General features: G+C 38.7%; 3 protein-coding genes and 1 pseudogene across 4 annotated transcripts in view; 1 reads left to right on the top strand and 3 right to left on the bottom strand.

The window, feature by feature from the left end:
- LOC130073047 (gastrula zinc finger protein XlCGF57.1-like) overlaps positions 1–13,892 on the bottom strand; it is a 754,620-nt gene that overhangs the window by 604,903 nt on the left and 135,825 nt on the right. The window lies entirely within an intron of this gene.
- LOC130073068 (gastrula zinc finger protein XlCGF7.1-like) overlaps positions 1–13,892 on the bottom strand; it is a 277,485-nt gene that overhangs the window by 127,787 nt on the left and 135,806 nt on the right. The window lies entirely within an intron of this gene.
- On the top strand, positions 2,078–3,171 carry LOC130073080 (gastrula zinc finger protein XlCGF7.1-like; annotated as a pseudogene).
- LOC130073136 (gastrula zinc finger protein XlCGF7.1-like) lies at positions 13,084–13,825 on the bottom strand. Its single transcript, XM_056238566.1, has one exon. The coding sequence runs from the start codon at positions 13,823–13,825 to the stop codon at positions 13,094–13,096; it is 732 nt and encodes a 243-aa protein (XP_056094541.1). The 3' UTR covers positions 13,084–13,093.

Genomic DNA, 13,892 nt, shown 5'->3' on the forward strand with positions numbered 1-13,892 from the left:
TAGAAATTGTATTTATATTCATATATATTAGTATTTGTTGCACTGATAAGATTGCATCTAATTTCGTTGTACAGTACATGTACACTCACCTAAAGGATTATTAGAAACACCATACTAATACTGCGTTTGACCCGCTTTCGCCTTCAGAACTGCCTTTATTCTACGTGGCATTGATTCAACAAGGTGCTGAAAGCATTCTTTAGAAATGTTGGCCCATATTGATAGGATAGCATCTTGCAGGTGATGGAGATTTCTGGGATGCACATCCAGGGCACGAAGCTCCCGTTCCACCACATCCCAAAGATACTCTATTTGGTTGAGATCTGGTGACTGTGGGGGCCATTTTAGTACAGTGAACTCATTGTCATGTTCAAGCAACCAATTTGAAATGATTCGAGCTTTGTGACATGGTGCATTATCCTGCTCGAAGTAGCCATCAGAGGACGGGTACATGGTGGCCATAAAGGGATGGACATGGTCAGAAACAATGATCAGGTAGGCCGTGGCATTTAAACGATGCCCAATTGGCACTAAGGGGCCAAAAGTGTGCCAAGAAAACATCCCCCACACCATTACACCACCACCACCAGCCTGCACAGTGGTAACAAGGCATGATGGATCCATGTTCTCATTCTGTTTACACCAAATTCTGACTCTACCATCTGAATGTCTCAACAGAAATCGAGACTCAGACCAGGCAACATTTTTCCAGTCTTCAACTGTCCAATTTTGGTGAGCTCTTGCAAATTGTAGCCTCTTTTTCCTATTTGTAGTGGAGATGAGTGGTACCCAGTGGGGTCTTCTGCTGTTGTAGCCCATCCGCCATAAAGGTTGTGCGTGTTGTGGCTTCACAAATGCTTTGCTGCATACCTCGGTTGTAACAAGTGGTTATTACAGTCAAAGTTACTCTTCTATCAGCTTGAATCAGTCGGCCCATTCTCCTCTGACCTCTAACATCAACAAGGTATTTTTGCCCACAGGACTGCCGCATACTGGATGTTTTTCCCTTTTCACACCATTCTTTGTAAACCCTAGAAATAGTTGTGCGTGAAAATCCCAGTAACTGAGCAGATTGTGAAATACTCAGACCGGCCCGTCTGGCACCAACAACCATGCCACGCTCAAAATTGCTTAAATCATCTTTCTTTCCTATTCTGACATTCAGTTTGGAGTTCAGGAGATTGTCTTGACCAGGACCACACCCCTAAATGCATTGAAGCAACTGCCATGTGATTGGTTGATTAGATAATTGCATTAATGAGAAATTGAACAGGTGTTTCTAATAATCCTTTAGGTGAGTGTATAAAGACAATAAAGAATATATTCGATTCAATTCACAACCATTTTAACCAGTTCCCCTTGTCAAACAATCAAACTTCAATACTAATTTTAGATTAAATTACTGCAGTAAAGGTTATTCCATATTTTGCTTATTTACAAGTTATGGAAGTGAACTTTGCTCACTTAAACACCTTCAGGCAATGTGTTAATTGCTTAAGTCACTCAATTAGCACAAGTTTGTTTTTTACTTTGTAACATAAATTCTACACTCAATGCAAGATGCAATGAATGACAATAATTGTGCATCACCTCGCCACTTGATATGAAGCCCAAAGTGTAAATTCAGTAATCATTGAATTGTTTCTAAATGACTATTTGCACCTGGATAATCTCGAGTGATTGTAAGTGTGATGATCCTCTGCTAAATGAGCAACAACGACCACAATTCACTCCTTCAGTCAGTGAAGCTCCCACAGCCGTTCATGAGAGTTTAAATGCTGGGGAATATTCCCATCTTCCCACAGGAGAAGAAGAAGCAAGCAGGAGGAATTACTCCAGGAGAAACTACGGACATACTATTGTAAAGATGGAGATTAAGGAAGAACCTTGCAGAATAAAAGATGAAGATACAGAGGAACAAATAGGTTGGTGTTTTCCTTCATTCTCTTTAATCACTGATGAGGAACATTAAGATGAAAACTGAAATATAACAATAACATCTAAATCTAGAAACTAGTAGACTCAGCAGTAAACTGGATTTGTGCTAAATTGAGATTTTGAACCATGTTTATTTTTGTTTCTCAAGTATCCTTTTATTAAATTATGGGAATTTAATTTGTTTATTTTAGACCTGATGGAAGTGAATGAAGACAAACTGCATCAGTTTCAAAAACCTAATTATTTCACAAATGAAGATGGATATGCAGTCGTTTCAAAGACTGAAGAGAATTTCACACAGAAACAAGCTGGAAAATCTGGAGTCGAAGGATCTTTAACCTGTTCTAAGTGTGGAAAGAGTTTCATGTATAAATCAACCCTGAACATACACATGAAGATTCACACTGGAGAAAGGCCTTATACATGCACTCAGTGTGGAAAGAGTTAAAGATATAAAGGACACCTAAATGATCACATGAGAATTCACACTGGAGAAAAACCGTTCACATGCTCTCAGTGTGGAAAGAGTTTCGGTTACAAAAACGCTCTCAATGATCATCTGAGCCTTCACACTGGAGTGAGATCATTCAGCTGTGATCAGTGTGATAAAACATTTGTTTTTGAATCAAGCTTAAGAAGACACCTTAAAGTTCATTCTGTTGTGAAGCCTCACTTTTGTTCTGTATGTGGAAAGAGTTTTTCACATCTTGGATCTTTAAAAGAGCATGAGCGTATTCATACTGGTGTGAAACCTTATATGTGCTTTGACTGTGGAAAGACCTTTATTACATCAGGCGCATTAATAAGACACCAGAGAGTTCATACTGGAGAGAAACCGTACAAGTGTTCACACTGTGAAAAGAGTTTCTCTCGGTCAGGAAACCTGAAAGATCATGAGAGAGTTCATACTGGAGAGAAACCGCACCAGTGCTCTCCGTGTGGGAAGAGTTTAAACCATTCATCTGCTCTACGGAAACATAAGAAAAATCATTGCATGAAGGTGTCTAAGTGAGCAAAGTTCACTTCCATAACTTGTAAATAAGCAAAAGATGGAATTATATTTAATACAGTAATTTAATCTAAAATTAGTATTGAAGTTTAATTGTTTGATAAGGGGAACCGGTTTCAATAGTTGTGAACTGCATTGTAAGTGTTGCATGTGTTGTTCTTCCGACACCCGTATTGATCCTCTGTTGTGTTGCACATGCGCAGTAAACACTGAGTGTTACTGTATACAAGATGAACTGAAGAGTAAAGCAACAATGTGAAAATATTCGTGTCAGTGTCATCGCTCAAGCAGTGCATGGTCATCTCATACAGATGGAACAAGAATAATAGTTCAGAAAACTAGCGTGTTGCCATAAAACACTATGATTTATGAAGGGATGTGTTTTGTTTCTTTCTGGTTTCATTATTTTCATTGTCCAGTGGTGTGAAAAAGTGTTTGCCCCCTTGGGGCAATAGTAATTAAATTACTATTCAAATTTTCAAAGAAGTTTCAAAAGTTTGAAATGTAAATATATATTTTTTTTTTAGAAAATGACAGATCGTTTCGCTTGATAAGACCCTTATTTCTCGACTGGGATCGTTGAAGCTGCATTGAGACATTTTAACCTTCTTTGAACATTTGAATATTTGGTTACCATTGAAGTCCATTCTGTGTAGAAAAATCCTGGAATGTTTTCCTCAAAAACCTTAATTTATTTTCGACTGACGAAAGAAAGATATGGATATCTTTGATGACATCAGGGTGAGTAAATTATCAGAATTTTTTTTTTAAAGTGAACTAATCCTTTAAGAGGTATAAAACTACAGAGCCCCCCTAGTCCCACTTTGTCAAAAAGATAGTATCTCGTGGCCTCAAGATAGTATCTCGTGGCCTCAAGATAGATACAATCTTGAGGCCACGAGATAGTATCTTGAGGCCACGAGATAGTATCTTGAGATCCAATCTGGTCAGATTGGTTCTGATCCAATCTGACCAAGATAGTATCTCGTGGCCTCAAGATAGTATCTCAAGATAGTACCTCAAGATAGTGTCTCGTGGCCTCAAGATACTATCTCGTGGCCTTGACTGATGTTCTCATTCTATTGAGAACGTTCTTAGAACAACATTCTCATATTTTGATGGCAACAATAGTCTATCAAATATCATTCATATCATAAACAACTTGTTTTTAGTCTCGCTGTTTAGAGGTGATGCATTGAGAACATATTGAAGACTTTATTGGATTGAATCACTCTCTGGACATTGTAAAAATGTGCGAATTAAAAATGAATAAAACTAGTGATTTATTTAGGTATAATGAATATATTTAATTTAGTTTTCATTCAATCAAGGGGTTTAACATTGTATTCAGCATTGCTAATGAACCAGTAGTAGTAAACATTAATTCTTTTTGGAAAAATGGATCCAGTTGTTTTTCGATGTATATTTAAAGAGGCGATTCCTCTCATAATATGGACTCTGAAAAACACATCACTGAGAGAAGATGAAATAGATACTTGTTTTACAGCTGCTATCTATTTATGAAATAAGGTCATTTAGGCTCTTACATTAGCTACATGGTTATATATGTTATATTTTGACAAACAATTTTGTCCAAAAAAGTAATGAAAATTATCTTATTTTGAGCAGATTTTGTGTACTAGTTTAACTTAATTAATTCACTGTGTTTATCAGACTATTTTTATTGGGAGAATTCTATATCAGTTTGGTTTTTACATTTATTTTCAAAAAATGCTTTGCATTGTGCAAAATGATCACAAATTTGTATTGATGTTGTGGAATCCTTTTCTATTGATATACGTTTCCTCATTTGCAAACATGAGTTCCATCAACAGCTTCAACAACTCAGGGAAGCCCGAAATCCTCATAAAAGTGGCTTGATTTTGCTGCATGGTTTGAAGATCAGTTGGAAAGTCGTAACACTCGTATAATACTATTAAAGGAGCCCTGGTGTCCCAGCAGTAGTAAAGGGTCTGGTCCTTCCCCTGAAGAATGGATAGTTGGCTAAAAGAATACTACAAGAATAATTTGCTATATAGCGCTGTGCCTCTCTGAGGAGATCTGCTAGCTTGTTTACAAAGAGCGCGGCGAGTCTGACAGGAGGATGGCTGGACCAATCGCGTGCCGGTCAGTCGAAACGGGGCTTCCCATTGACAAATGATCAGCGTTTGTGTACATTTCTAAGCTTTTTGATTGGTTTCATACAACTTGTAACACCATATTTGGAGAGCAGAGATAGTGACGTTTCAGGGGATACCCGGGAAATGCTCAGAGGTGACGAGAGGAGTTGACGAACGAATTTAGTAAAACTGTGTACACTTTAATAGTCATTTAAATACCTTTACTCAATTATCTGGAGTATGAAACTTTGGGAGATTATTTTTGAATGTCTGTTCTTTGAAATTAGAAAAAAAAAAAAAAATTCATTGTTTTTCCACATAATCGGCCCATATCTTAAAATGGAACGTTGCGACTTCCGACTCATTTCGCCAGAGCGGGTCACATATTATGTTACAGACAGTGCAGTTTAATAAACGTATTACCAGTGTTGATCAAAGTACATAATTTAATACTTGAGTAAAAGTACAACTAGTTCTACTTGCTGTAGAAAATACTTTCATGCTTTTTACTTTGGAACCTTTGGAAAAAATGTAGGAGAGAGTAGAAAGTATTATATTAATCTTTCAAATATAAAGGGAAACAAGTAATCAGTTCTCAACAAAAAAAATCTAAAGTAAAACACAGATCTACTTAAATTTACTTTGTTACTGTTACTGACCACCTCTCCACTGCATGTTTACACTTACAGTTTACACTGGTGTTTACCAAAGAAGTGTTCTGTAATTTCAAAAGCATGTTTGCTTTATTGCACATTTTACCTGCAGAGCAGTTGTCAGGCGTTGTGCAGGTTGTGGTGCAGGTTGAAGAAGGAGGCTGAGTCAAAAGCTCCAATGCAAACATTTACTAAGTATAAACTCAAAACAGGTACAAGCAGGCAAACGGACAGATGAAACACACAACACTCTAAATAAGACTAACAACCGACAAAGACAGACTGAACAGAAGGAACTAAATACAAGCATGAATCAAACATAACAAGGTGAAGACAGGTGACACAGATGATGATGACGATGAACAGGTGGGTGATTGAGGGAGTGAGTTCAGGTGCGGAGACAAGAAGGATTCTGGGAAGTGTAGTGAAGACAAAGACAGACAGGTGCAGACGAGGACTGTGACAGCAGTGTCTGTGTTATTAGGGCCCAAGCCCTGAAAGGGCGAAGGCCCTATTGTGGCGAAGGCCCTATTGTTTTCCTTAGGATACATTTTAAAAAAATGTTCTATCGACTATTCGGGCACTTTTGGGGCCCTTAACGTGCTCGAAAACTCTTGAAACTTTGCACACGGGTCAGAACCCGCAGCCATCAGGGCCGGGCTGAAGCTGGTACCCGGGCGGGGCAGGGGGGCTCGACAGCTCCCCCTGGAACGGGCTCTGAAAACTTGGTCCATAAATCAAACACGTTTGCATGTAATAATATGAAACTCAGTACACTTATAGATCTCATCGGTTCATATATCCTTCATACTCTTACTTTTTACCCCAGCCCAACAGGAAGTCGGCTATTTAGGGTTGTTTGGAAAACGTATGCAATGGAATTTGAAATACTCCTCCTAGAGAATTCAAACATACGGCACGAAACTCGGTCAGCAATAAGTCAAGACATTGAGGATGAAAAATGGCCAGGGGATTTTTGATATCTCGAACGGTTTGGCCGTGGCGAGGAAACGAAATTATGGCGCGAAAAGAGAAACAGGAAGTGTGTTATAACTTCTTTATACATTAACTGATCTTGATGAAACTTCAGCAGTGTGTTCGTTGTAAGAGGCCGATCACATGGATGTGACTATTGTGAGTCAAAGTTATAGCGCCACCAACTGGCAGCAGGAAGTGTGTCAATTTCAAAATGCTTTGAAATAACCCTCTTATTTTTACCCGATTTGCTTCAAACTTTATGTGTATAATGTAAACACACGGCAGATGTAGACCTGTGAAAAGATTATTGATATCTTAGATACTGTTGCCGTGGCAACGCATCAAACTTTAATATTCTTGTTTGATGCTTTTGAGACTCTTAGCATGCTTGAAATTGCATAAAACTCGACAGACACATTACATTTATTAGCCAGTAGACACGTGCAAAGTTTCAAAAACGGGCGGGGTGAGGGCTCAGTAGCGCCACCTTTTGTCAAAAGTGGGGGGATTAGTTTTATCTACAGTTACAAACATCGGTATGTATATTGTTCTCCTCGAGCCGGACAACTTTCTAATTGACAGTCATTAGCTCCGAACAACACAAAGTCAGATATTTTGGTTTGAATATGGTGAGCCTCTCTCTGAGCCTACGTCTCTGTATGGCAAGCCCTTTTAACATTTAAAAGCTAAGTTTGACTATCCGGAATTAACATTGTAGATATCAACAACGTCTTTCTGACTAGTCGTAATTACATTTTGGATAGTTTGTATTATCATTTAAGATATCTGTAACGTAATTGTGACTAGTCGAAACGACAGATAGAGAGTTCTGTAATTCGGTTTTGACTAGGCAAAACTGAATTACAGATATCTGCAATGACGTCATTGAAAACGACATTCAACTCGTCACACATCTTAAATGACAATCCAAATTAATTTCAAGATATCTATAACTTGATAATAAATATCTACAATTAAATTATGACTATCCCTAACTCCAGTTTGAGATATCTACAACGCCATTTTGACTAGTCATAATTCCAGTTACAGATATCTACAACGTAATTTCGCCTAGTCAAAACTTAATTTAAGATATCTGAAAAGGAACATGTAGATATCTTGAATTGAGGTTAATTAAAGATATCTTGAACTGGAGTTATGACTAGTCAGAATCAAATTGTAGATATCTCAAACTGGAATTACAGATATCTACAATTCAGTTGCAGATATCCGTAATTCAAATAGTGGGTATCTCCAACTGAATTGTAGATATCTGTATCGATAAACCCCATACAAATGAATGGCAAAAGTGATGTCATTTGTCCTAGGAAGAATGTCTTTGTGGATATCTGAAATGACAATTATGGATAGGAAGAATGTAGTTGCGGATATCTGAAATGTTCTTTTTGACTAGGCAATACTGAATTACAGATATCTGCAACACATATCCAGTCTAGCTGTTAAATGTTAAAATGGCTTGCCATTTCTCTGTGTCTGTGCCTGTCTGTGTGTGTTTGTGTAGGGGAAGGGGGAGGGGGGCTAGATTAACCATTTCACTGGTGTGTGGTTTGGCCTGCATTAAAACAGAAAATAAATGTCTTAAGCCTTGTATTTTTTAAATAAGTTTTATTAATAAAGTAAAGGCATTTAACCAGTTTAATTGTAGTGCATAGACAATAGTTTTATATAATTAGTTTATTAATTAAATTAACTTGGTCCATAAACTTGGTCTGAATATTTGGTCCATAAATCAAACACACTTGCATGTAATAATATGAAACTCGGTACACATATACACCTCATCGGGCCAAACAACTTTCGTGCTTCAAGTTTTAAGCCAGCCCAACAGGAAGTCGTCTATTTTGGTCTGAATGTGGATGTTTTTTCTGTCGATATTGGAACGTGAGTGAAGTACAAAGCCTATAATAAAGAATAGTTTAGCATCCAAATACATCGCAAATGTTAAAACAGTTTGATTCGAATGAGAGAGTAATGTGAGCCCATAAATGACATGATTAGTTCAAATAAAGATTGCCTTGTCACTGTCAGTGTTGCCTATCATTCATAAATAATTTTAATAAATCCATGAATCATTAAGTTAGCTATAGGCCTATGCTTAAGCAACGAGGGGACTAGACTTTAAAAAAGAGACGCTCATAGGTAACTCGCGCACGCATCTCCCTCTCTCTCTCTCTCTCTCTCTCTCTCTCTCTCTCTTCCTTCTCTTTCAGTTCTCTGTCTCTCTCTTTTAATAATGAATTTAAATAAATGTGATAATTCATTCAAATAAAAGCAATCCGATGGCTCTACTTTATTTAAAGCGGACGGAGTGCTAGAACTAACGAGCCGTAACTTAAAGGGGTCATATAATGGTACATGCACTTTTACAAGTTGATTGTACTGAAATGTGTGTTGGCAGTGCCTGTACACAACCATCATATAATGATAAAAATCCATCCAGTGTTTTTGTTTTAATCTCCTTATATGTTTTCCCCTGCCTCAAATTGAGCCGTTCGTTTTTGTGACGTCAATAAAACGGACGCCCCTCCCGCGATTGATGATTGACAGCAGTGATTCAACACAGACCCGCCCTCGCTCGTCCTGTCAATCATAGTCTGCGCGGACCGGCGCGGTCATTGTTGATATGCTGGAGCACTGTCTATGAGCAGAATGGCGTCTAAGCGATTGTGGTGTTCTGTTCTTGGGTGCAATAACGAACACAGCAGTCATTTAAATGTTCCTAAATCCGAACCGCTGAAGACGCAGTGGCTGAGTTTGTTTTCGAAGGGAATATTCCCCACGAGCAACGTCAATGCTCTCATGTTTGCCGAATCATTTCTCAGTGGACTGCTTTATAAACGAGGATCAGTGTAAAGCTGGTTTTGCTGAGAAGCTGCACCTGAATAAAGGATCGGAACCTATTCGTCTTCCTGCTGAACCTCTAGAACAACTGAAGTGAGTGTAACGTTTTATTCATCTTTATATTAATATTTATATAATCTTTGCAAATCGCCAGCTGCACGCTTCACGATGAATGCGTCGGTTTACACTCAGGGTACATTACAGCATGTTTTCTATGTACAACGTTCTCAATAAAATTCATAATCCCACGTTTATAATGAACAACGCGTGGTTATTGTGTTATTGTGTTACAAACGGTGTATGCGCAGAACAGAGGGGCGGAGTGAGCAAAGCTCATTATCATTTAAAGTCATATGCACTGAAACGGCGTGCTGAAAACAGAGCTGTTTTTGACCAGGTAAAATAAGTGTTTTCTTACAATACTAATGAGAATTTTTAATTAAAGTATATTACAAAGTTTTAATTTAGACCCTAAAGAATCATATTAGCTTGTACAAAAATAGCATTATATGACCCCTTTAAGAAAATAACCGTCATTTTGACACGTCTGTTAAAAAATTACACTGTAAACATCAGTTACAGCTTTAACTTCTTTTTAACTTGGCAACCGAGGTATAAGCGGTTCGCGCCACTTCGCGTTCCGCTTCGCGTCGGGTGGTTCTTCGCCTCTACGTCGTGCATTAAAATCCTTTAATGCATGGCTAGCCGTGGATTATCCCTTACATATATTATCATATTTCCATAAGAGTGCTACATTTGATGACTAAATTAATGTCAGACATTTTTAAAGACCAAGGAGAAGTTGTTTTCATGGTGAAACTACAAAACATTTGGTATCTCTGAAAAGCCCTGAATGTGCTCTTTACAGGACACCCAGGTGTGACATGTGACATGTATGATGTCAGAGAAATTCACTAAAATATAACGTCCACTACAGTGGACAAAAGTCTATTCCTGGGTCCCAGGAGGATAAAACATATCCCTGTGGGAGACCGGATTTTAAAACCACATTCTCTGACTTTTTGCCATTTACCATCACACGTTGTGGGCGGTCCCATAAAAAAACAATGAATCCATCAAATCAAGGTTTGATGCACCTGTAGCTCCTCCAGACGCCTCAGAAGTGTGTTTATATTCACAGTATTAAAGCCAGAAGAAAAGTCCATAAATAAAATCCCAACGGATGAATTTGCCAAGTCCAAATCCTTCACAGCCCTGTCCAGCAGAGTGAGGGTGGCATCTTCAACTCCGCGCCCCGTTTTATAAGCAAATTGTAAAGGGTCAAGTTTACCAGTCATTGCCTGGGAGAGTTGCTGACAAACCACTCTCTCCATACACTTGCAGAGCACTGATGTTAAAGCCACTGGTCTATAGTCTTCAAGCACCTTATGCCGAGTTCAGACTGCACGATTTTCAAAATAATCGGGTCACTGTTGTTTTCACACTGCATGACTATCTGGGGTAACATCCAGTTGCTGCTGTGTTCAGACTGCACGATGGATCTGCGACAGGAGGTTTCACACTGCATGACTTTACAAAAGAAAAAATCGCCGACAACTTCTGCCTGGTCCGCAAACTACGTTTCACAACCAAACAAACGCGAGAAGTGATAAGGAAATAACGGAAGATCACACGTGCGTGAGGCCGGAGTTCTCGCGCGACACTGAATTTGTTATTAAAAATGATAGCCTACAAGAAGATTGCGATCCAAATTGTCTGTGCACTGATTTGTAACAAAAAACAATGTGAAAAAACATTTGGTTGGGAAGACGAGGGGAGCAAGGACTGTGTTTTGCAAAGAGAGTTGGGGGTAAATAAATAATTTTGCAAATGTCCTGCTGTTGCTGCTGGTCACGCAAATGTTTGTGCTTTGTTTCTGTTTGATATAATTGTAAATATAGGCCTATCTATTAAAATACTGATATTCTGGTCTATAACTCCTCCCCGAACAGCCTGCTGTCCTGTATCTTGCTCTCTCGTTGGCTGTCGGTCATCGCCGATGTAGTTTTCAGTCAGAACACATTCACACAGCAGGATTGTGAATCGCCGACAGGTCCAGATATTTAGCATGCCAAATATCTCACGGGCGTCGGCGACTCGTCGGCGATTCTCTCAGATCGCGTCTTTGCTCATTCACACTGCGTGATTGTCACTCGCGTGAACGAGCACCGATTTGCCTGTGATTTCGGGCATTTGTCGGCGATTTCTCAAAACCTGTCGGCGAGCCAAAATCGGGGCTAAAATCGTGCAGTCTGAACTCGGCATTAGCATGAGCCTTTTTTGGTAACGGGATGATGGTACTTTCCTTCAAGGACTGTGGTACAACATTAAAGTCAAGAGACAGCTGAAAAAGTTGTGTCAACACACCCTTCAGCTGAGATGCACATTCCCTCAGTACCTTGCCCTTTATTCCATCCGGCCCGATGTCTTTTGGGGTTTGACTTTTATTAAAACCTTTTCCACAATCTGTTCCTCAATTATTATGGGGGAAAAGTCCGAATGCTCTGTCGGAGTCCAGTGCTCATCTGAATAGCTATTATTAAAATGAGCATAAAACTGATTCAGTTCGGTAGCAAAGCAGGCAGAGACAGGGCATTGGATATTGTTTTGCTTCTGGTTTCTTCCCATCATAATGTTTAGGCCCTGCCAGAATTGGTTGAGAAATGAACACCAGAAGGCCCAGAATTGCCCAGAAGTTAGCCATCTATTACAGGGATGGGCAACTTCGGTCCTGGAGGGCCACTGTCCTACAGAGTTTAGCTTCAACCCTAATCAAACACACATGAACAAGCAAATCAAGGTCTTCAGGATTAGAAAGTTACAGGCAGGTGATTTGTTTCAGGGTTGGGGCTAAACTCTGTAGGACAGTGGTCCATCCCTGATCTAGTATATAAATAATAAATAAGTGTAAACAACAAAACACTTGATGTAAAATAAACAAAACAAACATCAAACACGGAGCCTGTGTCACGAGTCGCACGAGCAGCATTGCACCCCGGATTTTATTCAATCCAATAAAGTTTTTATTCATCACCTTTAAACAGCGAGACTAAAAACAAGTTGTTTGTGATATGAATGATATTTGATAGACTGTTGTTGCCATTGTTTCACAAATGCCTCACATGTTCAATGAAAATAATGAAACCAAAAAGAAACAAAACACATCCCTTCATAAATTATAGTGTTTTATGGCGACAAACTATTTTTCTGAACTATTATTCTTGTTCCATCTGTATGAGATGACCATGCACTGCTTGAGTGATGACACTGACACGAGTATTTTCACATTGTTGCTTTACTGTTCAGTTCATCTTGTATACAGTAACACTCAGTGTTTACTGCGCATGTGCAACACAACAGAGGATCAATACGGGTGTCGGAAGAACAAAACATGCAACACTTACAATGCAGTTCACAACCATTTTAACCGGTTCCCCTTATCAAACAATCAAACTTCAATACTAATTTTAGTTTTAAATTACTGTAGTAAAGGTTATTCCATCTTTTGCTTATTTACAAGAAGTGAACTTTACTCACTCAGACATCTTCAGGCAATGCTTTTTCTTATGTTTCTGTAGACTAGATGATTGTCTGTAACTCTTCCCACATGAAGAGCACTGGTACGGTTTCTCTCCAGTATGAACTCTCTCATGATCTTTCAGGTGTCCTGAATGAGAGAAACTCTTCCCACACTGTGAACACTTGTGCGGTTTCTCTCCAGTATGAACTCTCTGGTGGGATTTTAAGTTGCTGGATGAAGTGAAGCTCTTTCCACAGTCAGAGCACATATAAGGTCTCACACCAGTATGAATACTCTCATGCACTTTTAAAGATCCAAGATGTGAAAAACTCTTTCCACAAAACGTACAAAAGTGAGGCTTCACACCAGCATGAACTTTAAGGTGTGCTCTTAAGTTTGGTTTAAAAACAAATGTTTTATCACACTGATCACAGCTGAATGATCTCAATCCAGAGTGACGGCGCAGATGATCATTGAGAGTTTGTTTATAAGTGAAACTCTTTCCACACTGAGTGCATGTAAAAGGCTTTTCTCCCGTGTGAATCTTCATGTGTCTGTTCAGATATGATTTACATACAAAACTCTTTCCACACTCAGAGCAGGTGAAAGATCCTTCAACTCCAGATTTTCCAGCTTGTTTCTGTGTGAAATTCTCTTCAGTCTTTGAAACGACTGCATTTCCATCTTCATTAGTGAAATAATGAGGTTTTTGAAACTGATGCAGTTTGTCTTCATTCACTTCCATCAGGTCTAAAATAAACAAATAAAATTACCATAATTTAATAAAAGGATAAATGAGAAACAAAAATAAG

This window comes from Rhinichthys klamathensis, unplaced genomic scaffold (genome assembly GCF_029890125.1).
Source record: "Rhinichthys klamathensis goyatoka isolate OS25496 unplaced genomic scaffold, OSU_Roscu_1.1 h1tg000523l_1, whole genome shotgun sequence".
NCBI classification, from domain to species: Eukaryota; Metazoa; Chordata; class Actinopteri; order Cypriniformes; family Leuciscidae; genus Rhinichthys; species Rhinichthys klamathensis.

What these genes read in the sequence shown, in the direction of transcription:
- LOC130073136 (XM_056238566.1), bottom strand. Translation starts at nt 13,825, where the DNA reads ATGGAAGTGAATGAAGACAAACTGCATCAGTTTCAAAAACCTCATTAT.